This window comes from Cydia pomonella, chromosome 17, assembly GCF_033807575.1.
Source record: "Cydia pomonella isolate Wapato2018A chromosome 17, ilCydPomo1, whole genome shotgun sequence".
Taxonomy (NCBI): Eukaryota; Metazoa; Arthropoda; class Insecta; order Lepidoptera; family Tortricidae; genus Cydia; species Cydia pomonella.
The window spans coordinates 13866687-13883941 of record NC_084719.1 but is presented as its reverse complement, the minus strand read 5'-3'; the positions used below and the strand labels follow the sequence as shown (position 1 = coordinate 13883941).

The following is a 17255-nucleotide window of genomic DNA, read 5'->3' as shown; positions in this document are numbered from 1 at the left end:
GCACTTATTGGCATACATGAATAATATCAATTTTTCCATTGTTTACTTGGATTTAGCATAGGTATATGTTGCAACAATTCACGACACGAGGAAACTAATGACCAGTTATCGATCGAACAACGACTACCATTTAATCAATCCGATATTGATCATCATCAGATTTTGATAATCTTCCATTGATAATCTCTCGCGACAAAAAAAAAAGTATAAATTGCTGATACGCATTGGAATCGCTTCATAATATTTTTAACATCTGAAAGGACTCTGAAATAGCAATTCATATAGAAAAAAAAATTATGAAAGGTAAGTTTTTGTGTGTTATCTCTAGTTTAGTCACGTCACCCGTAGGAATATTGTCAGTACCCCTAGTGTAAATTTATTCGATAGCGAAACGTGACGTACGCGTTTGCTTTAAGTCTCATTTAGTATGAGATTTAGAAACAGCGCGCCAAGCGGAACGTTTTGGAAACTCAAAATCCCATACAAAATGGGACTTAACGCAAGCGCGTACGTCACGTTACGCCATCGAATAAATTTACACTTGGGGTACAGGACAGTGCGCTCAAAAATCGGTAGTCTTAAGGTACTCAACTGGTTCTGCTTACGCTTCAACTTCTAAAACATTCAAGCTTTCATATAAAATTTACCATCGAAGACAAAAATTGTCAGTTGGTACTTTACGGAAAAAAAAAATCTTGCTGCTCAATCGAAACCATGCCGTTTTTGGTCTTAAATTAAACTGCAATCTCGTAATAATAATTTTAGGTGATCTAAGCTTTTTTTCTGAATTTGCTATAATACACACACGAAACGTTTATCTATTTATTTGCTCGCATTTAACAAATAATTTAAATTGGCATTACAAAAAATATAAATAAGTTTTCACGTGTTTTTATTTTGGTTTAGTGCACAAATTTAATAAGCAATCTTGTTGATTCCAGGCACAGTCCTAGCACTCTTTTGTGCTATAGCACTAGTTAGTGCTGAACTTAACGAGAACGGGTGCCCTATAAACCCTTATGTAGACATTCTCAAACCGCATCCCAACTGCAACAAGTATTACCAATGCGTCCAAGGAGAACTCGTAGAGCGGCCGTGTGCCTCTGACCTTTTGTTCAATGAGGAAACACAGGAGTGTGACTGGGCAATCAACGTTGACTGCGGCAACAGGCCAATAGCCCCAGAGGGTAGTGGAGAAGCCGGAAATAACAGCAATGCTAGTGGAGGCAGTAGTGAGTCTGGTAAAGACAGCAGCGCTAGTGGAGATAGTAACGAGTCTGGAAACAATAGCAACAGCGATGGAGAAAGCAGTGAATCTAGCGAGAGCAACTCCAGTAGCAACGAGAGTGGAAATGATAGCGGTATCAATAGCGGTGGTGGAAATGGAAACCCAAGTGAAGCTCCCAAAATCTGTGCTGCTGAAGGTTCCAACGGTGTACTCGTAGCACATGAAAACTGTAATCAGTTCTACAAATGTTCTGAGGGATCACCTGTTGCGTTGGACTGTCCATTAAACCTTTTATACAACTATGAAAAGGAGCAATGCGACTGGCCGGAGAACGTGAACTGCGAAGGCAGAAATCAAGGCGGAAACGGTGATAATGGCAATGACAAGAGTGTCGAAGATAGTAGTAGCGAAGAAGCAGACGAAGAAGACGGAAACAATGATAACAATAATAACGGCGGTGGAAATGGAAACCCTAGCGAAGCTCGCGAAATCTGCACTGCCGAAGGTTCAGACGGCGTGCTGGTAGCTCACGAAAACTGCAATCAGTTCTACAAATGTTCTGAGGGATCACCTGTTGCGTTGGACTGTCCATTAAACCTTTTATACAACTATGAAACGGAGCAATGCGACTGGCCGGAGAACGTGAACTGCGAAGGTAGAAACCAAGGTGGTAACGGCGACAATGGCAATGAAAAGAATGTAGAGGATAGCAGTAGCGAAGAAGCAGATAAAGAAGAAGGAAACAATGACAACAATAACAACGGTGGTGGAAATGGAAACCCTAGCGAAGCTCGCGAAATCTGCGCTGCCGAAGGTTCAGACGGCGTGCTGGTAGCTCACGAAAACTGCAATCAGTTCTACAAATGTTCTGAAGGATCACCTGTTGCGTTGGACTGTCCATTAAACCTTTTGTACAACTATGAAACGGAGCAATGCGACTGGCCGGAGAACGTGAACTGCGAAGGTAGAAACCAAGGTGGTAACGGCGACAATGGCAATGAAAAGAGTGTAGAGGATAGCAGCTGCGAAGAAGCAGATAAAGAAGAAGGAAACAATGACAACAATAACAACGGTGGTGGAAATGGAAACCCTAGCGATGCCGCTGAAATCTGTGCCAGGGACGGCTCAGATAGTGTCCTAGTCGCTCATGAGAACTGCAACCAGTACTATGTATGTAAAGACGGCTTGCCTGTGACTCTTGATTGCAATCCAAATCTGGTCTTCAACCCTGATACGGACCAATGTGACTGGCCAGAACTAGTAGACTGCGGTAGTCGTCGTACTTTTACATCATTCAACAAACATATGCGCTTTTTTAGGTTGTAAATAAATTCTTATCCAAGTATGAGCCAAAATATTAATTATATTATAAATTATTTGTATATTCAAAATTTATCTGTTAAACTGTAAATATACATTTATATTCATACCATAATTTTCAACTTTTCCTTGCTTCCCATTTATTTAATGTTACTTTCTACACCTATAGGGTGTCCAGTAATTAATGAATAACCTTCTAACCACCGACCTTAGACACCGACATAGACTATATCCTTGTGTATATATACATACACAAGTCCTAGTAGAGTATGAGTCCTATTGAGTCCTGTATCCTTGTTTATATACATACACAAGGATACAGTCTATTGATCAGAATGTTTTTTTATTTCAAATTGATTATATTCCAGATCTATAGGGACCTATAAAGTCAGGACATGGTACGGGAAAATGTAGGCTGTGCCGCAAATCTGCCTTTCTCTACCGATGCCGCTGCTGCTGTAAGTTTAGGGATATTATGATTTATGATGAAACATCAACTCGTAAATTAGTGATTTTATCATATCCCTGATCCAGTTCAGTGAACAGAAAAGAACAAAGTAATGTAGTAAGAGGCACTTGGTATTTCAATTTTGTTTAAAACTAAAGGTTGAGTCTTTAACACACACCCACTGCTCAACTAAAATATCCCTCGTGGATCATCACAGTGACTTAACCAGTTGTGCGATGATGCTCAAGTTAGAACTGAAAAAAATCTGTGAAAGTGAAAGGCATCATCTACAGCGAATTCAATTCAATTTCTTTATTCTTCATCAATTTAGCCATTAACATAATGCACCCATGAATGTCAAAAAAGAACATTTGTACAGAATTCAAATTAAATTAAACAATCACAAACATACATCAAATGCCTAGCCATTATCAATAAAAAAAATACATAGTTGGTATACATAGCAAAAAATAAAAATTAATCAATTTTAATTATTTAACCGTTACTTGATTTGTCACTTATGTACATTTTCCATATATGTACCCCGATCTGTGATATAGTCCTTAACTCTAGCAATTAGTGCTTATTTTACAACGGTTTAAAAATTGGCATCCGTGAGCTTACAAATTCTAGAACAAAATTCCTCTAAATTTTGTTATAGAATTTAGTACAATTTCCCAAGAAAAACTTTTTTGTTTTTACTGGTCTATAAGAAGCAACTTTAAGCTTACCGGGATTTCTGGTAACCTATACCTGTTAGATAAGGGAACAACAGAATATGTCACTCCGTCGAACAAGAACACGTTACAACATCTACGAGGTAAATCAAAAACAACATCCTCTCCTAATCCGTGGTATTTATTATGAAATTTAATAATTCATTTAATTAATGTAAAAAAAAATTGTTTTCTCCAAGAATGTTGGTTGTTGCTAAAAACGACTGTCGCTTCCGAAATTATGCATCTAGATTCTTGAATTTGTTATGCCTCTGAAAAGTTCTGTAGCAAAAAGTTTAGAGTATTGCCCCATGTTGTGTTTGTTAAGCGATGTGATGCAACCAGCTTCGGTGGGCCAGTCACAAACCTGCAAAAAACCAGTAAGTTGGTTTACACTAGATGAGTTATATGAGCCAACACAGGATCCCCTTCTAACCTAAAGAAGAACCTTTCCTCACGATGATTTAGATTTAGATTTATTTATTACACAACATACGATTGCATTACAAATTACATTCATGTCAATTTATATGAATCGATATTGTGATTGTCAAAAATAAATTCTAATAATGACTAAAAATAACATCTTAATCCAGATAGCAACAATTAATAAATGGAAATTTTCACCTGAAAAGGATCGTCAATGATGTTTTCATTAACTATTTAAAGCGCAAATGGGAAATATGTCGGTTGCTATTTTTCTCCTTAAGACGAAAGTTGAGATCCCGCACGAAATCGCCTTTTCATACAAACGTAGTCCTCATTTATCTGGATATTAACATTATTGAAAATATTTTGACACAATTGGTTGTATATCGACCACAGCTATGCCCCTAGGTTTGATTTTTTCGAATTTTTAATTATTACAAGACTTAGGTGCATTTAAAAAATTGTATTAAATCTGTTTTTCACTCCTAATTTTTACAATAATCATAAAATCTAAAAAGGGCAAACGTAGGGGCATAGCTATGGTTAATATATATCAAATTATGCAAAAATATTTTCCATAATGTCAATATCCAGAGAGGAAAATGAGGACTACGTTTGTATGGAGAAGCGGCCGCCCCCTTTCCTCTTAAGTACTGAGAATTGAAGTCTTTCAGTTTGGAAGTCCAGGAAGTAGTATTTATTAATTTTATTACGATTGTATACTTATATTAATATTACGATTTAGAAATGAACAAGCAACTATTACTTTCGTGTCTACTAAAATATCAATATTATTTAGCAGTGGCGGAGCGTGATCTAATCTAGTCGTGTCTAATCTGTGAGGCCCTTTTCAATGTGTTTTCCCAAGGTAATAATAAGGTAGGCCTCCCTTTAAGTGCGAGGCCGCGGGCCAGGACCCCATTCGCCCACGCTTAGCTACGCTACTGTTATTTATTCTAAAAAAATAGTTTACTTGAATTTTTCTATTGAAGTGCAGGGTGGGCGGGCAGGCTCTCAGAACCAGCTCTCCCCACACACAGTAGTAGAACCCGTTGCAGTCTCCCTCCACAGGTAGCAGCCAGTGGATGTGGGGGTCCACGGGGCAACCGTTTTCGAGGAATCCGGCCTCGGGTGTTACGGGTTCTACGGTTGTAGGTTCAGGCGTTGAGGGCTCAGTGTTATTTTGTACCGGAGTGGTAGGTTTTACTGTAGTGGGTGCAGAGGAGTTGCAACCAGCATTTGCGGGCCAATCGCAGACCTGAAAATTTTACGAATGATTGAAGCACGCTTCAAAACTATTTCTACAATGAGTAATTCATATATTTTTGTATCAAGTACCAATCATCTATACTTGCAATTAAAACAAAAAAATGTAGTCAATTTGTTTTGTGGCGAACTACTCAGCTCCCCACTCTACCAGCGGTGCTTTACGCGCGTGAGTCCGCGCGCCTTCGTGATGCGCCACCGCCGTTGCTTCGCAACGAATATGCACAACAGATCACCGTACCGTACCTATATTTGTTGATGGTTGAATGCCAAGACGTGTCACAATTTGACGTTAAAAAACAAAAGTAGGTTTCTTTACAGTCCTAGGTGTGTAAGGCAGTATGAAATTCCTTTACAATATCGTTTTCACTCATCGCACCTGATATGTAGTATTTCCGGACCTAATTTGACGTAAGTCATGTCAACATTTCATAGCAAGTTTGAGAAAAATATATTATGAGGATAGCTAGGTAAGGTGATGTGTGATAGCTTGAATAAACAATATGTAACAATAATTTTATTAAAGTAATAAATAAACTGATCATGTTGAACTAAAAATCATGGTGTCCAGTTCAAGTTATAAAAGGTACGTAGGGTAGTTTAGCCGGTTTGCCGGCCACCTCTGGTTTTCGGCCATTACGTAGTAAAATGGTAATAACAAGAAATCTTTACCCGACTTATGAAAAAAAACACTATAATCCAGTAAATTCACTTGACACCTACACCTCCTACAACTGTCTGCTTAATAATGTTTTGATTGGCTCGTCAGTAAATCGGCAAAATTTAGGCAGTGTGGATGTGTCGCAAATTTGTGAAAAAAATTGAAATCGATATTTTTTTTGAGGTAAGTTAATATGTTGTTTCTTTAGTTTTGATAACATAAATTGTATTTAGGGGCGTTGCAGATTAGTTGAATTAATGTTATTTTGACTAAAATTCATAAAATATTAGGTATAATATATTAAAACTTGGTGGCCGGAGAACTAAATGCAATTTTACAAACATTTTTTCTTCTCGGCCGCCCGGCCGAGAACGGACTTGGAGGCCGTGATAGTTAATTGAGTACATTTGATTGAAAATAAAAGCAGATGTGAGAAATATTGTTTTCGATGTGGATTTGAATAAAAGTTGATTAACGTAGTTAGCAGTCGGCCACATATGTATAAACAAATACTTGATCAAAATCCGCTTTCAATTATTTCGTGATTGGCGGCCGGGAACAGAATAATGAGGAGCTACTTTTCGGCCTTGGTAATTTTTGACAGCCGAAAAACAAATCTACGCAATTAGTTTTCGGCCCTTAAAAATAAACCGAAAGAAAAGAGATTAAATCTAGACATTCTGTATTCAAGTTAATTTTTAATTTATTCTTAAGTTCAACGTCAAATTTTTTTTTATGAAATTCATGAAGAGATTTATACATAAACTGATTAAAACATGGCCGAAAATTAGATTTCGAAAAGTGAGTTTTCGGCCACCGGTGACAGTGTGGCCGGTAATTGACAGGCACATTGTTTATTGTCGGCCCTCTTTAATTGAGCGGCCGAAAAATATTTTTTTCGCATTTAGTTATCGACCCCTAAAATCCAAAGCGGCCGAAAATTAAACTATTATTTTTTTACTACCGGCCCTGTTTTACCAAGTGGCTGGAAAAGGGCATTTTTGTGTTTGTTCCTACAAACATAAGGTTGCTAGTATCAAAATATAGTATTTAAATTAATAAATTTATTAAAGTAATGTAAGACAAGTGAAGATATAGCAACGAGTAACCATGTAATAATATTTACTATAATGTACTATTTGTAGCAAATGGTTTTGATTAAATAATAGAAAGTGATAACTTTTTATATAAAAATATGTTTTTGTTTACAGTCTATAAGTAACCCTGTAAGGAATAAGGCTGAATCATGCACAAAAAAAGAAGCAGCACTGCTGATGAAATTGAACAAGTTGAAAAGGAATACAGCGGTTTACATAAAGAAAATACACAATCTAAAGTCGGAGAAGAAGAAAACTTAACACACGAGAGGATTCATAAGGATGATGAGGTTTTGAGTAGCAGCAACGAAGATTTTTCATTATTTTAATATGTAATGTTGTTTTTTTTGTGTTTTAAGAAAAGTTCCTATTAAGTTTTAAGACTTGTTTACAAATTTATCTCACATTGAACAAACAACTCGTACATTGATCTCATTTTTTTAAGGGTCATCAACACGCAAGTAATGTCCTTAATGTTATGGCGTTCATAGCCTACGGTTACCGCTTACTCCTTTCTATCAGACGGGCCGTATGCAGCCATTACACATTCGGTATGCTTGTTTGCCACCGACATAGTTAAGAATATATTGATAAAATAAAAATTAAGTACCTACCTACGTAAAAGTTCCTTACAATGTTCCTTGTAGTTCTAATACACTTCTTGGTTCAAATATTTTTTATTTTATTGAAAAAGAAAGCTTACTGACTATGAAATAAGATTCATTTAAAAAAATTATATAACAGTGGCCGAGAACCGGTGGGTGAGCGGCCGTAAATCAAAAAAAAAGGCCGAAAACCAGCTAAATAGCCACATTTTGATATTCCTTATTTTTATAAAATAACTATATCTAATATGGCGTATTTTAATTAAAAAATTACAACTAGATCATATTTTTAGTCAACAAGTAACGTAATATCTAAGATTAGTCGAGTCTAGTATTCACAAAATCCATCCTTATTCAAAATTTAGCTTAACTGGCCGAAAACCGGCTAAACTACCCTACGCAACGCAGACGCGGAAGATTTAGACATAGACATAGAATTTTTTTGAAATGGCAGAGTTAACAGCCACGACATCTAATACAAATGACTCAAATGAGCCTTGAATTTAGACTTAAAAACTAAGAAACTGAGTTGTATATCTTAGGGAGAAATATTCATGAGTGTTAAAAAGGAGCTTGCCTCAGAATAATGTTGTAGTGTATTTACTACAACGCTGGTTTTCAGGCAGACCCTTGATATATCCCTTACTCGCTGTTAGTCGGAAACTAAATGGCTTAGAGTTATGTTATTATGTATGAGTGTAGACTATATGTATTATAATTTGGACATAACAAATACTAGTGTGGTGTGAGCTGAAATGAAAATTAAAGTATATTAACTTATAAGATTGATAAGATAACATATTATGTAATATATACCGACCGACGACCGGTTTGGCCTAGTGGGTAGTGACCCTGCCTACGAAGCTGATGGTCCCGGGCCCGGGTTCAAATCCTGGTAAGGGCATTTATTCGTGTGATGAGCATGGATATTTGTTCCTGAGTCATGGGTGTTTTCTATGTATTTAAGTATTTATAAATATTTATATATTATATATATCGTTGTCTAAGTATTCTCAACGCAAGCCTTGTTGAGCTTATTGTGGGACTTAGTCAATTTGTGTAATAATGTCTTATAATATTTATATATATATATATATATATATATATGCGATTAAATATACTTAAAAAGGTAAAAATAAATAAATAAAGACATGAGGTGCATAAATATTATCAATATTATCATTATAAATATGACGGCGTGGCTCTAGTACCAGGAGGTAGCGTGATTTGTATTGCTATAAGATGTTGTTTAATCCGCAATTTAAAACTACTTACTGTATTTAAGTTTTTGAGGGGTGGAGGTATATTATTCCAGCATTTCGTTGCTGTATATTTGAAGCTACCTCGAAATGCAACAGTACGTTGACGTGTTCGTTACAAACAGATCTGATGCCATACAAGCTCGAGCTGCTTGCGCGCCATGTGAAATTATCGTACTGATATTCTGGCTCGGAGGTTTTAAAAACTCCAAACAAAAAAGATGACAGGTGTAGTTCTCTACGAAGTGCCATTTTGAGAATACCCGCTGAGTTTAAATAAGGTGTCTCATGCTCTCGCGGTGGAATTCCGAAACAATAACGAGCACATGTATTCTGCACTCTCTGTACTATACTGTCAGTGCGGGCTAGTAGACGTGGACCATAGACTATGTCTGCATAATCAAAGGACTATGGGCAATTTTGTATGGAGCTTGGCCCCAAAACCAACACATTAAATAGGTCTTTAAATCTACTTCATTTAATTCTATGGGCACCAAGCGGAATTCCATTGCAGAACTTAGATATTTGTATTTTAACGTCAAAACGTCATCACACTAATTACCTACGCAATAGAGTCCAAGTAAGTAAAGCAGCTGCAGGGTAGATGTTTGCGCACCGCTGCGAGCGCGGCAAACCATTCGCCGCGCTCGCCCAGCGAAGGACTCTATGGGGGTGCACTAATAAGGGTGATGACATTTTGACTAAAATATAAATATCTCATTTCTGCAATGGAATTCCGCTTGTTGCATATAGAAATAAATGAATTAGATTTAAATAACTATTTAAAAGCTCAACTCTCGTGTTTGTTGGTTTTGGGTTCATTTTGACGCATGGTCCTTTAGAAAGTACCAAAGAATTACAAAGTTTGATTCGCATATTGACGCTGAGTATTTCTCATTAGAAATGTTGACATAACTTGCTTCACATTAGGTCCGGAAATACTACCTACATATCAGGTGCGATGAATGAAGATGATATGTACAGGAATTTCATACAGCCTTATACACCTATAGGCCTGTAAGGCAACCTTCTTTTGTTTTAAGACGTCAAATTATGGCACGTCTTGGCATTCAACCATAAAAAACCTATAAGCAAAATTTTGCCATTATGTTTTTTTTTTCTTTTTGTGTTTGTTAGGGTTTCAATTGGGAACAAAAATAATTATTTTTGCGATACGACGCACGGTTTAGGAGATACAGCCCCATAAAGTTTTTTTTTCAGTCATGCAGAAATATTTATAGGGCTGTATCTCTTAAACCGTTAGTCGTAGCGTTAAAATAATCAAATTTTCGTTCCCCTATTAATAACCCGAAAGTAATAATAACAATCATAATCATCATCCTATTTTTTAAAATTATTTCATTGCAAGTTTGAGAAAAGCACTATACAAATCGCTCGCTACGCTCGGCCTATCTACTTGGCCTGCAACCCCTCGTTTCCCGTTCTCTATAGTAATATACTATAATAGTTTATTTACAAAGTAACAATTATTGTATAAAACTATGAAGTAAAAAAAAAAGTTTAGGCAAACTTATATATCATAGGCACGCACTAAGACGCTGGTCACAAAAAGCTATTGAACGAAATTGAATGAATTTGTCATTAATAAATATACATGTCGCTCAAGGTGAAATGAGGGTAAAACTAACGATAATTTCAGTTCCACCTTAAAGTGTACCTGGAGATTTTTATTGAAGTGAAGGGTGGGTGGGCAGGCCCTCAGGACCAGTTCTCCCCACACGCAGTAGTAGAACCCGTTGCAGTCTCCCTCCACAGGCAGTAGCCAGTGTATGTGGGGGTCCACGGGGCAACCATTCTCGAGGAAACCGGGAGCGGGTGTTGTGGGTTTCGCGGTGGTAGGTTCAGGGGTTGTGGGCTGGGTGGTTGTAGGTTCAATGGTAGTAGGTTCTGGAGTGGTGGGTTTCGTTGTCGTAGGTTCAGTGGTAGTAGGTTCTGGAGTGGTGGGTTCCGTTGTCGTAAGTTCAGTGGTTGTAGGTTCCGGAGTGGTGGGTTTTGTTGTCGAAGGTACAGAAGAGTTGCAACCAGCATTTGCGGGCCAGTCGCAAACCTAGAAAAAATATACGAAATACTTAAGTAGATATCAAATCTAATTTAGGTATCATCGATTAACTTATAATTATATTTCAACTTCTGGCTGCCTTTACATCTTAGCAGTCGTTAAATACTTTCGACCGCATTTTCACTCCTCTTGGGGTGAGATATCAAAAACCTTTTGTAAATGAAGTTCTACAATGTTTTAGGGATATATATTTCAAATTGTGTTATTATTAATACATATATTTCGGAAATAGAGACGGCCTAATGATGATCCCACTTTTATTGAAAATGTCAAGCGGTGTCTACTTCAAGTTATAAAAGATAATTTATAATTTAATACTAGTGGCTAAGTGAGTTCTAGACCTCACGTACCACGTCATGGATCGATGAATGATTCTTTATGATTGATATAGACAGGATTAAGGCGAAGCGTGAGTCAATGTAGCTGATGACCATTTTAACCACCATTACAAGGCTTACCTGGAGTTCTTTATTGAAGTGCAGGGTGGGCGGGCAGGCCCTCAGGACCAGTTCTCCCCATACACAGTAGTAGAACCCGTTGCAATCTCCCTCCACAGGCAGCAGCCAGTGGATATGGGGGTTCGTAGGGCAACCGTTCTCGAGGAACCCAGACGAGGGTGGTGTGGGTTTGACGGTGTTATCTTTAGGGGTTGTGGGTGTAGTGGCATTAGGTTCTGGAGTAGTAGGTTTTGTTGTCGTAGGCACAGAAGAGTTGCAACCAGCGTCTCTGGGCCAGTCGCAGACCTAGGAATAATTTACGAATTACTTAAGCGCACTTTTTTTTAAAGCCCTATTCATTTACATGGAATCTCGTTAATCAATGATTGATTCGTAAATTAGATTTCCCCCGCAGTATTGTTACTAGTAATTAAAACTACCAACCCAATTTTATTTCAATCTTTGAGTTAACTCTAGTTAACTAAGGTCCTAATGATCCTATCCTACCTTCAAGACTTCAGTTAAGTTAGGCTGTACACAACTGTGTTAAAAATATATATTAAGAAGATAGATAGGAAATGTCTGATAGCCTGAATAAACTGATGCAACTAAAAATGGAGGTGTCTACTTCAAGTTATAAAATGTACACGCGGAAAATAATAATACTTATAATAGTTTACGAAGTAACCATTATTGTATAAAACTATAAAGTAAAGAAAAAAAATAGCAAACTTATATATTATACGCACGCACTAAGGCGCTGTTGACAAAAAACTATTGAAAGGAATTGAATTAATATGTAATTAATAAATATACATGTTGCTCAAGGTGAAATGAGGGTAAAAAGAGCTAACGGTAATTTCAGTTCCACCTTAAAGTGTAGGTACCTGGAGATTTTTATTGAAGTGAAGGGTGGGTGGGCAGGCCCTCAGGACCAGTTCTCCCCACACGCAGTAGTAGAACCCGTTGCAGTCTCCGTCTACAGGCAGTAACCAGTGTATGTGGGGGTCCACGGGGCAACCATTCTCGAGGAATCCGGGAGCGGGTGTTGTGGGTTTCGCGGTGGTAGGTTCAGGGGTTGTGGGCTTGGTGGTTGTAGGTTCAGTGGTTGTAGGTTCTGGAGTGGTGGGTCTCGTTGTCGTAGGTTCAGTGGTAGTAGGTTCTGGAGTAGTGGGTTCCATTGTCGTAAGTTCAGTGGTCGTAGGTTCTGGTGTGGTAGGTTTTGTTGTTGTAGGTACAGAAGAGTTGCAACCAGCATTTGCGGGCCAATCGCAGACCTAGAAATAATGTACGAAATACTTAAGTACACATAAAATCCAATTTATCGTCGATTAATTCATAATTATATTTCAGCTTCTGGCTACCTTTACATCTTAGCAGTCGTTAAAAACTTTCGACCTCATTTTCCTTTTGGGGTGGAATTACAAAAACTCTTTCTAAGTGAGGTTCTATAATGTTTCAGGAATATATATTTAAAGACGACTTTATGATGACCCCACCTTTTACCTTACCTTTTCGGAGCCTTTTTAATGTAGACTCAATTGTCTCTATAGTCTACAGACATAATAGTGTCCGAGAGATAATAAAGCCTTTCAAAGTTTATATTTTTTTCGAACTCGAATTAGTAGGGTAAGCAAGTGCAGTGAGTATGCACTTTTGTCTCAGGTGATGCTGCTCGATAAATAATTCCTTGTGATTGATAATAGGCTGTAGACAGGAGTAAGGCGAAGCGTGGGTCAATATAAATTAATTTAAAATTAAATAATCATTGAATGCATATCGCAATTTAATGCAATCAGGCATATTAACCCATATCAGTGTTAGTAACAGCCCTAAATAATAATGTTAAACATGACTATTAAAAATATAGCAGATGACCATTTCAACCACCATACCTGGAGTTCCTTATTGAAGTGTAGAGCGGGCGGGCAGGCCCTCAAGACCAGTTCTCCCCACACGCAGTAGTAGAACCCGTTGCAGTCTCCCTCCACAGGTAGCAGCCAGTGGATGTGGGGGTTTGTAGGACAACCATTCTCGAGGAACGCAGACGTGGGTGTTGTGGGTTTCGCGGTGGTATTTGGTGTAGGGGTTGTGGGCGTAGTGACATTAGGTTCAGGAGTGGTGGGTTGTGTTGTAGGTACAGAAGAGTTGCAGCCAGCGTTTGCGGGCCAGTCGCAGACCTGGAAATAATGAAAGAATTCGATACAATCACCACAAATCCAATGTTAATTTTCTTCTATTTATCATTGTACTCTTTGATTAATCCATTAAATAGCTTAACTTAAGCCCCGCGACTTGATCCCTATTAGTTGTCTTTAAAAACTTTCATGATTATTTTATAAGACCTCTAGTTCGTCATTTAAAAAAATCGGGTTGCATTCCGGGAGTGCCGGCAGAAGTGAAAACTTGAATTTTTGGAGAAATTGAGTAGCAGTTTTATAAAAAGTGATAATTTTCTAATATACCTACGTAAATAATTTAAGTAATTCATGAGACGTGAGCTGGACTACAGCCTACACAATCAGTAAATGTTAATGAATCGTTCACCATTATATTAAGTAAAACAATCACGCTTCTTTTCTGTTATTTAACTTTATGGTAAGGAAAAAAAATTAGTATCTTGGACACCCAACAACATAAAGATACAATACAACACAATTAACAAAGATTAAACCTCTTTAACCGTTATGACAGCACTTTGATTGTGAAGAAAAAAAATGTCACACTTGAATGAGATACGATTTTTAAAAAGTAACCATCAGGCTTCGATGGCATTCAATTTGCACGTTACCATGATGTCCGTATCACGAATTTTCAATCTGACGGTCACGTGACCCTGACGCGAGTTTAACATTTTTTCCCCATCACAAAAAGTGCACAGCGCCGCTAAAGAAGTTTATACTTCAAAAAACAAAAACTGGATAGAGTCAGACCAAGATAAGTTGGCAGAGATTTTGATAGCCCAGCCTGTGCAAGTGTTAAGTAAACGTCATAATTTCATAGAAGTTTGACGTTTAAAATAATACTTGTACTGTCTGTGCTGTCAAAATCGCTGCCAACTTATCTGGAACTGACTCTAGATAAATAATTCGCTATGATTCATATATATACGCCGTTCAAGGCGTGTATATATGTTGAAGCGTGTGTCAAAAGATCTGATGGCCATTTCAGCCACCATTACGGACTGGTATTTGGCCCTAAAAGTCGTCCAAAATCACTTTTATTATTTTAGTTCTACCCTCTTCAAGACAGTGTTTCTTAAAACTAGTATAACCGCTCCAAATAATAACAAAAAATACATCACGTTACGGCTATCGAACACGTGATTCAGCCGAAAGTTAGCGTTTGCTGAGCCCTTCGGCCGCGTACGCAACCAGAGCTTCGTAACCAGATGCGATCGAAAACTATTTCTGCCTTGTACGAAACCGGTTGCGATCAAAAACTAATTTCGGCATTGTGTTGGTTTTCACTCTGGATTGTGGAGACCCAGGTATGTACTTTATTTAGCACTTAAATGTAACAAGTTAATCTATTGTTTATCTTGATTTATACCCTTGAAATATGAGCACCAAAAAACCTGCTATTAAAACACATTTTGCAAGATCAAAGGAAGTTTTAATATGTTTCTCACCATATCTTAGCAGCTTAGTCAAAATTGCAATTGTTCGTTATAAAGTAGACCTTATAGTATGTATTTCAGCAAATAACAGCCACCCCAATACACCCCCCTATTTTTGGTGATTTTTTTCTTCGTAGGCACATTCGCTGCTACTTTCCCCTTCTAACTTTTGAACCATGGGTCCAAAAAATATGGAACAAATCGTGAAACTAAAACTTAGTAAAGACATTCATGGAAAACTATAGCGAATATGATCGGTTGAGTAGTTTTTGCATTTTTGCAAAAAAAGTGTTTTTTGACAGTCGGGTAATTACGGAACCCTACACTGAGCATAGCCCGACATGCTCTTGACCAGTTTTTTACCTTTTCCAAGTTAAAATTAAAATAAAATATTGTTAGAAAGTCATTAAGGCTACAAAATATTTTTGGCCAACTTTTAGGACCCCAGTCTGTGCACCATAGCAAAGCTTACTTGGAGTTCCGTATTGAAGTGTAGGGTGGGCGGGCAGGCCCTCAGGACCAGTTCTCCCCATACGCAGTAGTAGAACCCGTTGCAGTCTCCCTCCACAGGCAGTAGCCAGTGTATGTGGGGGTCCACGGGGCAACCGTTCTCGAGGAACCCAGGCGCAGGTGTTGTGGGTTTCGCGGCGGAAGGTTCAGGGGTTGTGGGTTCGGTGTTAGCAGGTTCCAGAGTAGTGGGTTCCATTGTCGTAGGCGTTGGGGGTTCTGGAGTGGTGGGCTCTGTTGTCGTAGGGGTTGCGGGTTCTGGTGTGGTGGTCTCCGTTGTCGTAGGGGTCGGGGGTTCTGGAGTGGTAGGCTCCGTTGTCGTAGGGGTTTGGGATTCTGGAGTAGTAAGCTCCGTTGTTGTAGGGGTTGGGGGTTCTAGAGTGGTGGGCTCTGACGTCGTAGGGGTTGGGGGTTCTGGAGTGGTTGCCTCCGTTGTCGTAGGGGTTGGGGGTTCTGGAGTGGTTGGCTCCGTTATCGTAGGGGTTGTGGGTTCTGGATTGGTGGGTTCAGTTATCGTAGGTTCAGGGGTTGTAGGCTCGGTGGTCGTGGGTTCTGAAGTAACGTTGTCCGTTGTCGAAGGTTCAGGGGTTGTGGATTCTGAAGTAGTGGGTTCTGTTGTCGTAGGTGCAGGGGTTGTGGAGTCAGCAGTTGTAAGGTCAGTGGCGGTGGGATCCGTTTCTACCTCAATTGTGAGCGCATCTCCTGGACTATTTCTATCACCACAGTCTACATTATACTGCCAGTCACATTGTCCGCTTTCAACGTTGAAGTAAAGGTCGCAGCAGCAAGTCATCTCTACTGGTTTGCCATATGTGCACATATAAAATTTGTGGCAGTCTTCATGGACCAGCAGTTTTTCACGCGCCCACCAGTCGGACGGACATGACTCGTCGGCCACTGCGGCCACCACAGCCACTAATAAGGCTGCTATGACGGCTAGAAAGTTGATGCAAATATCAAGTTAGTTGCCCATTATGTATTTTCTATATGAAAAACTTTATCTTTTGAACTTACTTTCCTTTTTTGTAACAATCAGTTTTTTGGTTTGTAACATTCTTGGATGAAATAGAGAAATTTGGTCACAATCATACTTTAAGTTCTTTTTTGTATTAATAGCTTATACACTATAGTACAAAATATAAAGTATAAAATATAGTCTAGTATTATAGTTTGTGACCGACACCGAAAAATAAATATATAAATCTGGCTTATCTTTCAGTCTAGATCAAAATGAAAATCAGCATCTCCATTTCATCAAACGCCGCGCCGCTTTCCGAGAGAAAAATTGCAGTATAATGCATGGGTTACTTTATCTCCGAAATCACTATAAGTTTCTATGAGTACCTCTTTAATATTTGATCGATCCATATCGATTAAATTCGCCAGAATATGCCTGACAATAGCTCTAATTGTTCAATAAAGAATAAAATCTAGATCTGCCCGGACGTATTTCACAAATCGGGGAATTAAGTCTTGGAAATTTGGAAGTTTGTTAATAGAAATTGATTTGGTATACCCTAATAATATCGTAAACAATTAGAATATTTACACTTATATTTACCCTTCATTTTTCGTTCGTTGGT

At 38.2% G+C, this 17255-nt stretch overlaps 2 protein-coding genes across 3 annotated transcripts; one reads left to right on the top strand and one right to left on the bottom strand.

The window, feature by feature from the left end:
- The first annotated feature begins 246 nt into the window (after nt 1-246).
- LOC133527237 (chondroitin proteoglycan 2-like) lies at nt 247-2663 on the top strand. Its single transcript, XM_061864150.1, has 2 exons — nt 247-303; nt 942-2663. The coding sequence occupies exons 1-2, from the start codon at nt 297-299 to the stop codon at nt 2552-2554; spliced, it is 1620 nt and encodes a 539-aa protein (XP_061720134.1). The 5' UTR covers nt 247-296; the 3' UTR covers nt 2555-2663.
- A 1170-nt stretch (nt 2664-3833) lies between these two features.
- On the bottom strand, nt 3834-17255 carry LOC133527236 (proteoglycan 4-like). Of its 2 annotated transcripts, XM_061864148.1 has the most exons (8): nt 17234-17255; nt 15638-16608; nt 13442-13726; nt 12434-12823; nt 11568-11852; nt 10708-11097; nt 5115-5399; nt 3834-4079 (listed from the first exon to the last, which is right to left on the bottom strand). In XM_061864148.1, exons 1-8 carry the CDS (start codon nt 17238-17240, stop codon nt 3960-3962), a joined length of 2733 nt encoding a protein of 910 aa, XP_061720132.1. In that variant the 5' UTR covers nt 17241-17255; the 3' UTR covers nt 3834-3959. The 2 variants fall into 2 exon arrangements, with proteins under 2 accessions (XP_061720132.1, XP_061720133.1); XM_061864149.1 differs by lacking the exon at nt 5115-5399 and having other exon boundaries at nt 17222-17255.